Source organism: Rhinoderma darwinii, chromosome 3, assembly GCF_050947455.1.
Source record: "Rhinoderma darwinii isolate aRhiDar2 chromosome 3, aRhiDar2.hap1, whole genome shotgun sequence".
Taxonomy (NCBI): Eukaryota; Metazoa; Chordata; class Amphibia; order Anura; family Rhinodermatidae; genus Rhinoderma; species Rhinoderma darwinii.
Window position 1 is genome coordinate 279,259,263 of NC_134689.1, and position 18,171 is coordinate 279,277,433.

The 18,171-nt window shown below is 38.9% G+C and overlaps 1 protein-coding gene across 1 annotated transcript in view; it reads right to left on the bottom strand.

Annotated features, from left to right (window-relative positions):
* The window catches only part of UNC13C (unc-13 homolog C), a 520,481-nt gene that overhangs the window by 46,512 nt on the left and 455,798 nt on the right, over positions 1-18,171 (bottom strand). The window contains exons 29-30 of the mRNA XM_075857981.1: positions 11,620-11,676; positions 783-863 (exon numbers count right to left, since the gene is read on the bottom strand). Coding sequence (XP_075714096.1) covers positions 783-863; positions 11,620-11,676 — 138 coding nt within the window. The remainder of the gene's footprint in view (positions 1-782; positions 864-11,619; positions 11,677-18,171) is intronic.

Below are 18,171 nucleotides of genomic sequence, written 5' to 3' on the forward strand. Positions count from 1 at the left end.
CAAATGTTTTTATGCTCGAGTTACTTAAAAAGAAATGTGGAAAAGAAATGACACGTCATTGATTGGTAGAGAAAACAAACACGGCGAGGGGGAAGGGGATGTCGGGAAAGAGGTTGGGGGGGCACTCCAAACTGAATCTTTGCCCCGGGTGCTGAACCACCTAGCTACGCCTCTGCTTCCTCTGACAGAAGATGTCGAGGTAATAAAAGAGCATGTTGGATTTACAATTCTTTGTTCCCATAAGAGATCAGCCCCTTTCCCTATTGAAATAAATATGCATATTTGACTGAGCGTGCATGGAGAAATAGCTGTTCGGCCGACAGGTATTCCATGTGTACGGCCAGCTGAATATATAAGTAAGTATAATGCGGACATTTATTTCTAATTTCACAGCATTACTTGAAAGTAATACATGGAATGCCATTCAAGCAAGATTTATCAAGTCCTGATGCCAGCTAGTACAGATTCCTACCTTCTCTACCACGTGCTATACTACAATATTTAATTGTATTGCTGTAGTAACAATTTTAGAGCCATCTGTCTGAAAAAGTCTTAATATTCTTTCCGTGTTGAGCGGACGCTTCAATGTATATTTAATATGTTGTAAATTCCCAAAGGCAAATTGTATCTTTGCAATGAAAAGGATTTGATCAGTTAGAGAATCTTCCTGAAATGGCAGACAAGTGCTTCAGGGGCTGATAAATATTTTTATAGAAATAGCCATCTGCCAAAATACTAAATTATCTTTCCGGGCTGTTGTTATTAATAGATGATCAAGGTACCTTAATTGTGGCTAGAACAACCTCCATAACCGAACACTGTCGAGGCGTGAGACTTCTGGCTTCCTCACGAATGACATGTTCCTGGAAAATATGAAATATAATACAAATTAAACCAGCTTTGACATAGTAATGTATGACTCTTTACCGAATATATTAATTAATCTAAAATCGGCTGCATTTAGATTTCTTGGCCCATGCAAAAATAATTCACAGTAGATTAACTGGGATTATTAAATCAGAGAAATTCATGTAATTGTTATGCATTCAACCATTTCACCGAGACTAATGATAGGTAAGAGCCTAGATACAGCACCAAAATAGTACCTGCCTTCAGAATAAAGCTTATGATTCTTATTTCTCACCGGAAAATCATAGTTATTTTTTTTTCATTCACTTTTTTTCTGATAATAATGTAACATCTCCTAATATGTAAGTAAAGAAATCCTATATTGCAAGATCCCCTGGAAAGTAATACTTTGGGTGTTGAAGATCAGTACCAGCAAAAACGGAATTCTGAGTGTTTGTCACTTTAAAAGAAGGCACATTTTTTAGTCTTTCTATCTGAAATATTGCATTATTCTTGTTAACTGTATTTCCTTTATGAAAGAGTCCCCTATGTATATGTTTGCTGCTGATTCTATTTTTACTGTGGTCAGTTTTGACACCATTGACCAGGGGCATCTGTTATTGTATTCAGTTGGATCCACTATATCATTAAAAAATACATATTTTACATAGTGCACATTATTGCTAAATGTCCTAATATTTATTATATTATAGAGTCATTTACAATAGTCCTCGCATCACATTATTTATCTCATGCTGTTTTATGGCAATTAAATAGTGTCGGCACAAAACAGCACACTACCTATAATAATCATATGGATCTCCGATGCTTCCTCTTAGCACCACAATCTCAACCGAGTGCTAAACTATTACTACTACTGTACTTATGGCAAGTAAATCCTCCAAGCCAATAAAAGGTTAAAGAAACCAAGGTTCAGTAATCTAGGTGTTAATGTATCCCAATAAACGAACACTGAGTCTCTTTAGAGTGGACTAGTTGAGGTGAACTCTATTTTTGGTTTTAGAAAAGTGGCGAGAGCAGCGTAACATTGAAAAAAGTTGCAAATAATTCTGCAAAACAGGCATGTGCCAAAAGTTTCAACTTTTTTCTGTCAGAAAACTGCCGCAAACCGTTTAATACATTTCCCCCATTGTTTATTGGAATTTAGCAGAGCCTGAACTACCTCGGTGTTCTTTATTTTCCTGTGGCTTTATAAACCAATAACATCCCCATCATTGAATGTTCCAGATCTTGAACCTGATAGTTCTCAGCCTAAAATTACGGTAAGACGTAGCTGCAACCAAATGCGGCCGAAACCCTGCTCTCTTACCTGTCTAATAACCACACCATTTTTCCGGGTATTACTGCAAGGAAGCAAAGTTTTGGTTGCATTCGGACGCCACTATGTCGGAACGAACCCTTAAAGCCTTTTCATAAAGTTGTGCTTATTTAAGCAGATCTCTTCCATGTGAGCTTAGATCCACTTTGTCCACCACAGAGTTCTTTCGTTGTCCATACATTGTAAGCTACTTCTCTATGGCGCCCCCGTTTCCCTCTAATTTTTTTTCTACCAAACCAAACCAAACCGCCACAACAGTATGAAGGTGCCAATGACTAAAACAAATCCAAGAAACACATGTCCATACATGTGCTCTAGCAGTGAAAGCGTTAAAGTGGAACGTGTCGTGTGTTCATGGAAATTTGATTGTCTCTCTATGATGCCTTATCACTATTCTCTATGTAGAATTGTAGTCTTATGATGTTTATTTGGGCGACCGACTCAACTGCAGGGAACAAATTTTGGCATAGCTTCAATAGAGGTCACCTATTCTTAAAATGGACTTTATGATCAAAGGCATATCAATTATTCCTCTGTTTATTGAAATCTCTATTCAAAGAGGACCTTCAATTAAAACACGCAGGCAAGCAAAATCGCTTGAGACTCCAATGTATTGAAATTAGGTTTCTACAGCAGCACTGGCTTCAGAACACAAACATTCAGCAAGTGTCAATGCAGGTAAAACACCAAAGTGACTTTGTAACTTCAGTAACAAGTTCTCCTCCGACTCAGCAGTTTAGATGAAACAAGGTTTCCCTATCATTACAGACAGCGGGGACTCCAGCGTTGAGTCTACAGAGAATCATTAGAGCCTGTGGAAGAAAACAACTGCACTTCACTCTCATCCAATGAAACGCTTTCCTAACCTTTCATTTTCAAGACCACCGTGTATTTGCTTCCCAAATGAGAAAGTGTTGTCATTGTGCTTTGTGTAATATATACAGCTCGGATGATTACCGCACAGCCGGAGACAGTGAGGAACCTTGTGAATATAAAGTATGCAGGAGGTACAGTACCTGAGGGACTTTGCTGCTGTTTATTATAGTATTTCATGTCCAAGTTTGTTTACATGTTAAATGGCACTCAAATAGTTAAGAATTCCCCTTTTCATTGAAAATGCATTTATAACAATTTGTAAAAATTCCTGCACATATAGAAAGAGGCTCCTGACACTTTAAAGTTGCTCATTGAAGAAAAAAACTGAAAACGTAACTACATTTTTGGAACGGGCATATACTTTTCAATTTATAGGCCCAGTGCACATGCAACAAAAAAAAATTGCTGCAAATTCAAGCAGATTTTATTGCGGGTTCAATGTAGATTTCACCCGTCTTCTTAAAAGACACAGTAAAAATTTGTATCAAAAATCGACATGCTACTGATTTTAAAATTTAGGGGGAATTGATCAACCTCTCTATGCCAGTTTTCTGCCGTAAAAAAAAGTTGCAAAAGGGCCAAAAGGGCATTTTTACTCTGAATTTGCCACTTTTGCCAAAAGGGGGCCGGATCTCAGTGGGCCAACAAATTTATTATAATTTACGCCAGAAAACTAGCGTAAATTGTAGTGGAAATCTACACCTGCTCCTAGCTAGTGCAGATTTTACTCTGTGTGGCATAGCTAGGTAGAGGTCTGTGGCGGCCTCACACATTGCCCCCGCCAGATAGACTTTCCCATGCCCCAATCTGACAATTAAATAAACCATTCACTGCTCCTCTTCTCCCTCAACTTGCTGCGGCTCATACAAAACATTGCATGTGACACAGCAATAATGAGTGTCAGGACCTTGTAAGAGTCATGTGGCATGCTAAAGGAACTCAGAGGAGACAAGAGGAGCAGTCATTTTTATTTTACAGCATGTTGAAGGGATGGGAAGGAGGAATAATTGGCACACGGCCACAGTCGTTGCGCCACAACTGTTGCGCACGGTCGGCCAAAAGAAGTAACATATTTCTTAAGAGTCGTTAGCCTCTTAATAAATGTGTCACATTTTACTCCAACTTTCTTTCTATGAAGACTGGCGTAAGAAACGCCAGTTTTAAAGGGGTTGTTCAGTTTCAGCAAATGAATGTTATTTTTTTTGTATAAGTAAAAGTTATGCAAATTTCCATTATATATTCTGTATTAATTCTGTCCATGGTCATGTGATGGACACACAGGTGCTGGGATCATTAGGAGACACAGCTCTGATACACATACTGTAACGAGTCGTGCACCTGTGTAATCATCACATGATATGGAAGTAAAGAATGAATGTTGCAACTGAATAACAACAAGCAGAGATCTTGAAAACTGTGAGGAATTAATGCAGAAAGTATATTGGAAAATTGTATAACTAGAGTGTGTAATTTCATATCTATGTTCCTACGTAATAATTGTTATTACTTACTGGAAGAACAAAATATCTTATGTTGTAAAAAGGTAATTCTATCCAAAAAACATTTATCAAGAAACCGTATAGGGCTTAATCCCGGAAGATAACCCATTTCTTTTTCCAGGAATTAAGGGTAGAAAAATCTCTGTTTGAACTACCAAGAATTTCTATATATTCTTTTCACTACCTTCCCCTAAACCCTTTTCAGTCTAATTCTCCAAAATTCATCATCTTGGATGTGTTTGACCAGCTTAAAGAATTTGTCTGAAATTAGAAAAATATGCTGCTAAACTGCAACACCAGACTATGGTTAAGAGACTCTTAGAAAAGATAGAATTTCCTTTACTCGGGAGAAAGATTGTTTGCTGTCCTAGCCTTGCAGCTAAATACACAGGCTAAGACAGTGATTTGCTAACGCCCCCTGTCAAAAAATCCGGGCCCAATGCTCCACCAAACTCCCTACATAGTCCCCTAGGGGATCCCTAAGTGTAATTTATTTTTTGTGCAGAAGTTAAAGGGGCATTCCAGCTAGAACATTAATCACCTATTCACTGAATAAATGATAAATATTAGATTGTGGGGGTTCTTATGGGGAGACAGTTAAGAATGGTCCCTTCTGCTCTAAACAAAGTCTATGGTAGTTATGAAAAGGGCATGGCTGTGAGCAGCGTTTGGGCTGACATTGTGAGATAATGACATGGAGTTTTCAATATTTCACAACGGACTACTCTGAAACCTGTTGGTTTAATGACCTCATAAAGGTAAATAGGACTACTACAGCCATCAGCCAACAGCATTTTCCATCAAGTACAATGATGGTTACTTTGTTTATCACTGCTCATTGATGTCTTCTAGGGTTACCCTGATGTCTTATTGTTCTGGACATTTTACCAAGATCTTAATTTAATGAATTAACTATTTATGTCCGTCCATAATATTACAGGCTTAAAGAGGCTCTGTCACCAGATTTTGCAGCCCCTATCTGCTATTGCAGCAGATCGGCGCTGCAATGTAGATTACAGTAACGTTTTTATTTTTAAAAAACGAGCATTTTTGGCCAAGTTATGACCATTTTTGTAGTTATGCAAATGAGGCTTGCAAAAGTCCAAGTGGGTGTGTTTAAAAGTAAAAGTCCAAGTGGGCGTGTATTATGTGCGTACATCGGGGCGTTTTTAATACTTTTACTAGCTGGGCGCTCTGATGAGAAGTATCATCCACTTCTCTTCAGAACGCCCAGCTTCTGGCAGTGCAGATCTGTGACGTCACTCACAGGTCCTGCATCGTGTCGGACACATCGGCACCAGAGGCTTCAGTTGATTCTGCAGCAGCCTCGGCGTTAGCAGGTAAGTCAATGTAGCTACTTACCTGCAAACGCTGATGCTGCTGCAGAATCAACTGTAGCCTCAGGTGCCGATGTGTCCTCGCTCGTCTGACACGATGCAGGACCTGCGAGTGACGTCACAGCAGTGATCAGGCAGAAGCTGGGCGTTCTGAAGAGAAGTGGATGATACTTCTCATCAGAGCGCCCAGCTAGTAAAAGTATTAAAAACGCCCCGATGTACGCACATAATACACGCCCACTTGGACTTTTACTTTTAAACACACCCACTTGGACTTTTGCAAGCCTCATTTGCATAACTACAAAAATGGTCATAACTTGGCCAAAAATGCTCGTTTTTTAAAAATAAAAACGTTACTGTAATCTACATTGCAGCGCCGATCTGCTGCAATAGCAGATAGGGGCTGCAAAATCTGGTGACAGAGCCTCTTTAAGCAGTCTTGTTGGCAAAAAGATCTAGATTCCAAACAATTTATAAGCATAACAATAATATAACCTACACTAAGAGCAAATTATAATTTGGAAGTTGATGCTAAACATACATATCTGCCACATTACGTGCTCAGACTTATATAGCTCATAATAGTGACCTCTTGTCTCATTGATACCTACACTATTCAGCTATAACATAAAAACCACCTGCCTAATATTGTGTAGGTCCCCCTCGTGTCACCAAAACAGCTCTCTCCTGTTGAGGCATGGACTTCACAAGAATTCTGAAGGTGTCCTGAGGTATCTGGCAGCCAATCTTTTAAGTCCTGTAAGTTGCGAGGTGGGGCCTCCAAGGAGTGGACTTGTTTTTCCAGTGAATCCAAGAGATGCTCAGCCGGATTGAGGTCCGGGGAATTAGGAGGCCAGGTCAACAGCTTGAACTCTTTGTCATGTTCCTAAAACAGTCCTGAACAATTTTTGCAGTGTGGCAGGTCACATTATCTTGCTGAAAGAGGCACGGTCATTAGGAAATACAGCTGACATGAAGGGGTGTACTTGGTCTGCAACAATGTTTCGGTAGGTGGTATGTGTTAAAGTAAAATCCACATGAATACCAGGATCCCAGGTTTCCCAGCAAAACGTTGCCTAGAGCATCACATTGTCCGTGTTGATGGTCTTCTTCTAATGTTGAATGAAATGAAAACATGATTCATCAGACCAGAACACTTTTTCTCAATGGTCCAGTTCTGAAGCTTGTGTGCTCATTGTAGGTACTTTTGACAGAAGATAGGAGTCATCATGAGCTATCTGATCGGTCTGCAGCAACACAGCCCCAAATGCAGCAAAAAATGTGATGCACTATGTACTCTGACACCTTTCTTTCATAGCCAGCATTACTTTTTTCAGCAATTTGTGCTACAGTAGCTCTTCTGCGGGATTAGATCAGACTGTCCATCGATCCCATTGTGAATCAATGAGTCTTGGATACCCATGACCCTGTCACTGGTTCACCAGTTGTTCTTCCTTAGGCCACTTTTGATAGGTACTAACCACCACTACATACCTTGAACACTCCACATGACCTGTTTTGGAGATGATCTAACCCAATCGTCTAGCCATCACCAGTTGGCCCTTCTCAAAGTCGCTCAGATCCTAAAGCTTGTCTATTATTCCTGCTTTCATTGCAACAACTTCAAGAACTGGCTAATAATCCATATTACTCATTTCACCTGTCAGTGGTTTTAATGTTTAATGTGGATTTGCTCAGTTCTAAAAAGTTAACCCCTCAGATGCGGCGCTCAATAGCGAGCGCCGCATCTGAGTTGTTTTGGAGAGAGGGAGGGAGCTCCCTCTCATCCCACTGACACCCGGCGATAAGATCGCCGAGTGTCTGTGTCTCCGATGGCAGCCGGGGGCATAATAAAGGCCCCCAGGTCTGCCTGTAGTGAATGCCTGCTAGGCTATGCCAGAGGCATGGCCTAGCAGATGCCTGTCCGTTTTAAACGGACAGGCAGTACTTACTACACTGCAATACCAAAGTATTGCAGTATATTTTAAAAGCGATCGGAGGATCGCATATTAAAGTCCCTTAGTGGGACTAGTAAAAAAGTAAAAAAAAAAGTTTAATAAAGTTAATAAAAAAGAAAAACCCACTTTTTCCCCTTACAAAATGCTTTATTATTAATAAAACAAAATAAGGTAAAAAAAAAGTTACACATATTTGGTATCGCCGCGTCCATAACAACCCAGACTATAAAGCTATTACATTATTTAACCCGCACGGTGAATGCCGTAAAAAATAAAATAAAAAACTATGAAAAAATTGCTGTTTTCTGTGAATCCTGCCTTAAAATTTTTTTTAATAAAAAGTGATCAAAAAGTCGCATCTACTCCAAAATGGTACCAAGTCGTCCCGCAAAACAAAAGCCCTTATACAACTGCATCGGCGGAAAAATAAAAAAGTTATGGCTCTTCAAATATGGAGACAAAAAACATTGTTTACTGTGTAAGTAGTAAAACATACAAAAGCTATACAAATTTGGTATTGTTGCAATCAGAAATAAAGTTATTGTGTTATTTATACACACGGTAAACGGCGTAGATTTAGGATGCTAAAAAGAGTGGCATAATTTCAGGGTTTTTTCTGTCCCCCCCCCCCCCCCTCAAAAAAAGTTAATAAAAGTTAATCAATAAATTATATGTACCCCAAAATGGTGCTATTGAAAAATACAACTTGTCCCACAAAAAACAAGACCTTATACAGCTATGTTGACGCAAAACTAAAAAAGTTATAGCTCTTGGAATGAGACGATGGAAAAACGTAAAAAATAGCTTGGTCATTAAGGTTTAAAATAGGCTGGTCATTAAAGGGTTAATCTACTTTGAATCTGTTTACATAACCAACATGTCTAACAATAAATGTTAAATGGTATCCTAAAAAGCACAAACATGTTGCGCATAGAAAATATGTTTATAACGCTATCACTCTGCATTGGAACCCATTAAATACATTTATTTGATCTAGTGCTGGGCAAGCGTAAAACTGTTACCTGCCCAAACAAAATTAGTATGTGGTAGGCTATTACATTTTAGAGGAAATTATCACATTAAATTGGCTTTTCCTCTAGTAATACTGGCAGAATAGAAGGCTATCCCCTGGGGATGCCATATGTTCTAGTGAATAGCAATTTTATACTGGGAAACTGGATGCGTGTCCTGTTAAAAACAGTTTTGAGTCATAATTTTCAACTATGTACCTTGGTCTATTGTACACTAAGAGATTAGCTAAATGTTTTTGCAGGTGGGTGACGGATTGACTAAAGACAGTTCTCCACATGCTTCACTATAGCTAAACTTTATTTCCTGAGTAGGAAAAGCAAACCTAGGCTCTGTTCACATCTGCATCGGAAGCTTTCTCAGGATTCTCTCAAAAATCCCAGGCAGAGCAGAATACAGTGCTATTTTTTCCTAACGGAAACTAACGGAAACCATGCCGGAAACCAAATGGAACCCACTAAAGTCAATGGGCTCCATTTGGCGCCATTGGTGTCCATCATGCAACGGATCTGGTACTTCCTTTTTTTACATTTTTTAAAAGCAAACACAGATGTGAACATAGCCTAAGAGAACAGAAACATACATGAGCCCCTGTGGGTTTCATTATTTGGGTAAAGAGGAGTTTAAATCTTTCCAATGGAGCTATTTGAGCACTTATTAACTGCTAAGGGGTGCACATTTCACCTAAAATTGCACAATGTTTTTTTTTTTTTTTTAATGCTATTAAATATATTTACCGTAATGGCTAGTTCGCATAGAGTTTCTTGGCGCTGTTTTTGACGCGGAAACAGTCAAAATCGCCTCCCATCGATATTAATGGGAGGCGGAGGCGTTTTTTTCCTGCGAGCGGAAAAAAAAGCGACATGCTCTTTCTTCCCGCAGTTCCGTCTCTGACCTCCAATTAAAATCAATGGGAGGCAGAGAAAGCGTATTTTGCAGCATTTTTTGCCCACGGCACTCAATGGCCACGGGCGAAAAACGCCGCAAAAAAAGCTGCAAGGAAAATGCAGGCAGATCAAAGTCTTTTTCTGCCTGCAAAAAACTTTGTCATTATTACCTCTTTATGTCATATTCAAAGTTATCCCTGGATTTGTCAAAGTTTATGATATTAACATTCTAATCTTATCCTAAGGCAAAATGCACTTAACAGCTCCATGTGTCAGCCCCGTATGATGCGCGGCTGCGTGATTTTCACGCAGCCGCCATCATTATGACACTCTGGATGTTTGTAAACAGAGAAGCACGTGGTGCTTTTCTGTTTTCATTCATCCTTTTCACACCTGTTGCGCGAATCACGCGCGGCCCACGGAAGTGCTTCCGTGTGGCATGCGTGATTTTCACGCACCCATTGACTTCAATGGGTGCGTGATGCGCGAAATACGCCCAAAGAACGGACATGTCGTGACTTTTTCGCAGCTGCGTAAAAATCACGCAACTGTCTGCACGGCCCCATAGACTAATATAGGTCCGTGCGGCACGCGTGAAAATCACGCGCGTTGCACGGACGTATATCCCGTTCGTCTGAATAAGCCCTAAAATGCATAAAAAGTAAACAAAAAACATCACTTACATAAACTGCAAGAATATGTTTATTTCAGATGCTTTATTACCCAGCCAGTGCATACTCGTAGAAAAATAATTATTTTGCACAAAATATTATCATTAAGAATTACATTTGTGTGTTCTGTTATAATAACAGTAGTCCTCCACAAATCACTTAGTTATGGTATATTCTAGGGCTATGCTATTCATGTTAAATGTAAAAAAAAACATTAAATATTCATCCCAAAACTGGCACTAAGATTGGGGCAAACAAAGGGGTAACGGCATGAATTTGCTATTCTCTATTCCTTAAAGGGAATGTGTCATCAAAAAATGACCCATTGTTTAAATCAAGTTTTTAGGTTAAACAATTTTTTTAAGAATTTTGTGATGATTTATTTATTTTCTTGGTCATTATCTATATTAAAAAATATCCTAAAATCTTGCAGTTTTCACTCTGGACACTGAACCTCACAATAGACTGACACTTCCTGTTCCGTAGAGATCACAGCAATCATCTCATTATCATCACAGGCAGAATTACAATAAGGTAACACCTATATATAGATAACACGGGAAACATAATTTCCAATAGATGATGGACACCGCTCCCTCCTATCCCTACCTGTAAAATAACCACTGCACGAGTCACAGAGCATGCCTAGAACACTCTCCCATAGAAGGGAATGGATTAGCTCCAGACTATTCTGTCCTGTGGTCTATGTGGCTGCTGCAAAGCAAATCTCCAAATACTGTTAACAGCAGCTCCGGCAAGATGGCTGCCTCATAATCATGTACAGAAAGTAGAAAAAAAAAATCTACAATAAAAAAAACAGATCAGAAAAAAAAGATTATGTTTTACTATCTGGTTAAATTAGGAAAAAATATATAGGTGATAGGTTTCCTTTAATGTGATAATGAGCATTTGGTAAAAAAAAACCAAAAACATAATGCTCATAGTCACAGAGAAAACGGGTGTCATTTTGGAAAGGATTTGCTCATTACTAACATAGTGCACCCTACCGGAATCCTGAAAGTGGAATGATTATACGTTATCGTAATATCAATTTTCCCTTTTCACGCAGACTTATTGTACTCGGATGACTGGTGACAAGACAGAGATTGAGACATGAATAGTAAAGGATAAAGTTTCTGTGGCAGGTTATTAACTATTGATTTAACAGTATTACCTTTAATTTAGACAACTGTCCAAGGTCTTTAGCTGCACTGAAAATCATCTGAGCCCCCTGGAGAAAATAAAGACAACAGATTTATTATCCAAATAAATTCAAAGGAACCATTCATGAATATTAATACTGTCACATTTAAATGGTATAATTGAAGCGCAGGAACAGCATGCAGAGTTTAAGCACTGCTTAATTAATATACAACAATGTTTAGAGAAATCACATTAGCGTCATGCAGCACGCATTCTTTGTTCTGAATAATTCCGGTGTCACAAGATGAAATAGAACCTCTTTCAAAGAAGAAAAATTCATTCACCTTTTTTACTTATTTGTAAATGAGTTAGGAAGAGTATACATCTGTTAATAAACAATGCAAATGAGTAATTAAGGAAAAAGTACAGAATCATCCCCCTAATTCATTTTGGAGGGGTGGGCGATATATATAAATATTCTCATAGATATATTTTTTATATTATTGTTATATTAATATTGTTATATTTTTCTACTAAATATTCTCATAGATATAAATATTTAAATCAATTAACTAATCCAAAATTTGTATGAAAAAGTCATAATTCTAATTATTATGCCATCCTTTCTTCCGCCATGGGGGTTACAATGTAGCTTGCTTGCTCCTGTCATGCACTTTCTAACGTCCTTCAAAAGCATTCTGGATTAGGCAGTAGACCTTGTCTCAGCGTCTCAATACTGCCCTGCTGCCTGAAGACCCCACACTTTTCCCTCAAGCTGAAGAGATCACACATAGATTTCTGCTTGACGTGGAACAACACAGTAGCAGATAGTAATATGAAAATGGCTGCTGACAGTCTACTCACATGCTGCTTTTTTTTTTTTTTAATTTATGATTTTTTTTTCCACACAGATGCATGTGGTAATATATATCCATTTAGAAGATCAGTAAACAGAAAGTATTTTACAAACATACACATCCAGTATAACCAATATGCAAAACAGAGGGAGCCACATCCACATAAGCACAAAGGAAAACACCAACACAGTTGGCTGTCCAGCCTCACAACACCGGTATTGAAATATGGCGGAGCAAGGAGAGACCATTCAGAGTTATTAAGGTAAATCAAGGGGAGGAGGACTACACATACGGAAATCGGTCAACTTAGTACATACTTGCTGGAATTTCATGGAAGTATCCTGTCTGCCAGCCACCAATTGTTCGGATATAGTTGTCTTAGATGGAAATTGAAATCTCTGTGATAGAAGGAATTTTGTCTCATATCCAATTTCTAGCTATGTCACTGTAAAAATGTGGGATAGCAAGTGTGCGTCCAACACATGGAGTGGGTTTAACCCTAGGGAAAGAAGAGCTAGTGCAGGCATCCAATCTATCTCAAATCCCAGTACTTTTTGGGTCAGAATTACGGACGGCTTCCCAAAATAGACGTATAGTATTATTTCCAACCATATATGAAAGATGAATCCTACTACTGCTTTGCAACTCCAACATTTGTCACATGCGGCTGAATACATTTTTGAAAGGCAGTAGGGTTTGAGCTATCATCGGTAGAGTCGTTTTCTTAAAGCCGTAAGATGATTGGCACATCTAGAGAATTTATGGTGTTATAGAAGGACAAATTTCCATAGTTGGCTAGGAAAACGTGGCATTTAGGTCCTCCTCCCACCAGGTGACAAATACATATTCATGAGGAGAAGGGTTATCTTAAATGGCAAATGTAGAAATGGAAATTGGCCATTAGCAGTAAAAATTATTTAAAAGTTGATATGGGTGATTCCACAGGCCAAGCAAGAAATACAAGGAAATGCCTGAGCAAAGGTGAAAAATCTCTATCAGGAATTTTACTTTGCAGAAGAACTAGGGCTGCCAATAATACAGATACATTGTGGTTAACCCAATTACAAGGGCACTGTTATGCCTGCCAGTGTTTGATGAGGACTGCTATGGTTGGCACTTGCTGTGTCTTGAACTCATATATGGGCAATCTATAGCTAGCTTATGGTTACTGATGTATCTATATTATAAAAAGGCATTGTAATAGGATCCCTGGGATAGGGTCACTTTGAAAAGGACACTTGATGGCACTATTATGCAGGGAACTGTGGAAACTATTATGAGGACGCTGTTTTGGCACATTTTATTGTCACTGCTTTGGGTTGCATATGTATATGGGTACTGCTATGATAAGCTCAATTGTATGGACACTCGTTTGGATGGTATAGTTTTACGGACACAATAGTAAGGACAGTTCCGTGTGACATAGCCTCTTTTGTGGCTCCAAACAGTTAGTTCTCCCCTTGTAATGAAACGGTTACATATTCTTTTTTGTCCATAATTAGACGTCTTTTTTTGGGATCCTTCCCAACTGCTGATACACAACAGTCCCTTAAGTGTTTTGAAAACATTTAGTACTGAAGTATTTGATAGGTTTCTATTATAGGGTAGGTGTGCGAATACTAAAAGGTTAAATCCTTTCTCTTCTTCTTCTTGTATATTATCTTCACTGGCATTTTGCACCCCCATACTTATCATGCGGCACCCACAGATTCTATTTTTAAACTTTTAGAAATCTGCATTAGTTAAAACATAAGTCAGGAATGGCTGAGCAAAAAACGAAAAGACTAAACAAAGGAGTACAAGTCAAAGACTTATATTTCGTGTATTTTATATTTTGATTTGATTTTCCATGGAACAGTTAGAGTATAATATTATCCCCCGTTTCTGTCTATATTCATGGTCACGAATGTAGAGGTTAATAGGACTTTGGAAAATAACCAAGCAAGATGAGCTTGGCTTTCTATATTACCATTATACAAAATACACACATCTCATACAGTACATAAAATACCTTTATGTTTGTGTTTATTTAAAGGCTCCGGAGGATGGTTTAATTCTAACTCTTACTGCTTTTAATTTAATACTAAAATGCTACTTATATAATTTGGTTGCATCGCCCACAAACGGCTATTAAATAAATGTAGCTAGGATAAATAGACAGTAAGTGATGCCAAAATCTGTCAGGTTAGTGCAAGTCGGCACTACCCATTTTGTGTTAAACAACCATCTGCTTATCTTCCCACTACAGTGGAATACTAACATGTGTTATATCACAATTACCCTAAGAACTATAATTACTAGAGTTTTTTGGCAGAGGAGCAAGGAACATTCAAAATGGCTTTGTATTAAAACAGATGATAAAAATATCCATTTTGTACCTGCATTGGAAAGAGCTATGACACTTGCTGTATACAAGATCCAGGAAAAATTCCAGTTATGGGCTAAATATGTCAAATTAAACCTTATTTTGTAGAGACACGGTGGGCAGCAATCACACTGGATCAGTTTTACTCAAGAGTTAAAAAATACAAAGTCTTCTGCTGATGGCTACTTTTTTATGCAGGGCTTACAGTCTCATTTTAGTTCTGCTTTAGCTTATGGGTTTTTTTTCTCGCCTGGATTTGCTGGATCTATTGATGGATTCTATTATTTATGCAGGATTGACACTAATGCTAAAAATATCACTTTGCATTCAAGAGGCTGTCTGTTTAGGACAATTCCTTTTTATTTAGATGTCTATTCACAATCTCTGCACTTCGTTACTCGGTCTGTGGTAGTTACAGCAGAGGATGTTTAATCTCTCGAGATTACGCTGTAGATGACAGGTTACAATGAGATTACGCGTCCTCTGCTGTAACTACCACAAACGAAGTGCAGAGATTGTGAATAGACATCCCGTGGAATGTCTATTCACTGTCTAAACACTTCAGTATTGTTAATGTGTTAGTATAAGACAGCACATAAGGATCTAGCAGGATCCCTATGCGCTGAGTAAATGAATGGAGAGGAGTGCATGACACTGATTGGTCAGCGTCATACACGCCCCTGTACAACGCCCACTTGGTTTAAACTAAAAACACTCCCACTTGGGCATTAAGCAACTCATTAGCATAAATCTAATATCGCTAATATAGTGGTGAAAACAGATCTTTTTTTTAAATAAAAAGCATTACTATCACCTACATTATAGCGCCGATCTCCTTATATAGGAGACAGGGCACTTATAATGTGGTGACAGAGCCTCTTTAAATGTCCTGAGCCATGCTGCCAGTTTTATGGGTACAAAGCAGGTTACAGGTTCCCTTTAAATATTAGCAGTCTTATTGTACAAATATTTAAACATTGCCTCCTTCTTTATCTCTTTTCTTTACTGTGGGGTTTCAGTATATCACAATCACACAAGTTGCTTAATATTACTTATAAAAGTATATATTCAGTTGTGGATCTTGAAGTACCACAATACAAAATCTGCATAAGGAGTCCCTTCTCAACCATTCCTTCCAGTGACAAATTCATGTAATCTATGTTCCATCAAATGTCAATGATGGTGCAGAAAACAGACTGATACATTTATTCAGTTTTTAGTTATGATCTAAGGGGTGCCACCCTTTGCGTGATCTGCGGATCACAGTGTCACATACAGTAGATAGAGCAGTGGCTTCTGAAATTGATCTCCTGTGATTGGTGTATGGACCGACATAGCAGTAAACAACGAGTAACCAGACATGATAAAAAACAAATGTGTTCAACCATAGTTGGCAGGTTGTGTGAGCTACATTTTTTTTTTTTAAGGCTCTACGCGTAAATTATTGAGCTTAACCTTGAAAAAAGCCTGGTTATTTGTCTTCAAAAGGTCATGCTGTCTATGTATTCTCTAAGGTAGATATGGCCTAAATGTGATCTTCATACATAAGATTATTTGTATTCAGGGCACAACCTGGTAAAAAATACTGAGCTTTACAATTCTTAAAACTGATCTACGGCTCTTTTACTAATGTTGACATTATTAAATCTTTGGAACAAAACGATAAATTGAATTAACCGAGAATTATTCTAGTAATAAACCTCATTACAGCAATTATCTTGATATAATTTCACCTTTAGTTTATTGCACAGGGTACAGGAGTAGGACCCTCTACCGCCACCGCACCCAGGTGGAGAATGCATAGAGAGTACGGCCATCTTTCCATTGATTCCCCACCTTGGTCTATGAGGAGAATACGCCTTTAATTTTAACATTATTTTTAGATCTCATCCATTCCATTAGGCAAAGTTAAAGGATATGTACACTTTTACAAGCAATTTATTTTTATTGCTCCTGTTCATCTAATGTAAAAAATAATGAAGTATCTTTCAGAGTTTCGATTTAAAAATCTACTACCCTTTGTGTATACAGCTCCTATGTGTTGCTATAGTTAGAAAAAAAGCCTGTGTAGTCTGATTCTGAACTAATGCTTTACTACCCCCTCGGCAAATCTCAAATAAATGTGTACTATATATATACTGGCAGTCTCAGAGCTCCCTCGGCCCCCCTTCTACCATCTGTATATTTAGCCAGAAGACCATGAAGAAGTTGTCATGTAACACGACTGAAGGATCAGAGTACACGCAGGGTTTATCTCATGGATCAACAAAGTTATTATAGAAGTGTAGATGATTCATTTTTAAGATTTTGTCATTGTTAGCACATACCTACAAAGTTATGTTCATTGTACTGTGGGCAGAATAACAAAAAATAAACCAAACAAAACAGAGTAGTATCCCTGTATCCCCTAAAGGGGTATTCCTAGAATTGCCAATTATCACTTTAAACAGGATAGGTGATAATTGTCTGATTGATTGGGGCCCCACTGCGGAGATCCCCACTGATCGAAAGAATGGAGGATCCAAATCCACCCTTTGCTCCACGCTCCATTTCCATCGAATTTGAGCCAAAATTTTGGCGCATTTTCATCAGTAAATCTGCCCCATTATCTTTCTGGTTAAAATAAGCAGGAAGGAGTTTAATGGATTTATACGTTAAACTAAAGTAGCATTGGGCTTATTATTTTCTGGGGGAATTCTGTCGCTTAATCATGGGACAGAATGCTGATGAAGTGCCTTACCCGATCTGTTAGGGATCTGCCAGGTACTACGTCTAGGTATACTCCTGGGATTAATCAATCCACACCTGAGGCCAGACCTGTTCGACTGACACCATCTCCCACCAACCAGGGTGGCAGGCTCAGGAGTGGGAGAGCCTATCGCGGCCTGGTCAGTCGGAGTTAGCTCCGCCCCCTGTCCTTTATTACCTGCCGTGTTCTCCTCCTCAGTGCTTGTAATTCTTCTGGATTCCTGGCCCCACTGCTGCTTGCTCCAGCCTGCTTCTGCCGTGCTTCTGCCTTGCTGCAGTTCCGCTTAACCTGCTTTGCTTTGCCTCTGGCTTGCTTCCTCCTCCGTGCTCACTTGGGTATACTCCACTTCATCCTGGTCCGGACTACTCATTCCCCGCTCCGTTTCCTCGCGGCGTTCCGTGGGCTACTGCCCCTTCCCTTGCGTGTTCCCTGTTTGTTCTCCCGTGCACTTAGATAGCGTAGGGACCGCTGCCCAGTTGTACCCCGTCGCCTAGGGCGGGTCGTTGCAAGTAGGCAGGGACAGGGCAGTGGGTAGATTAGGGCTCACTTTCCCTTCACCTCCTTCCTGCCATTACACGATCATAAAGAGAACTTTGCGACTGTTCAATTAAA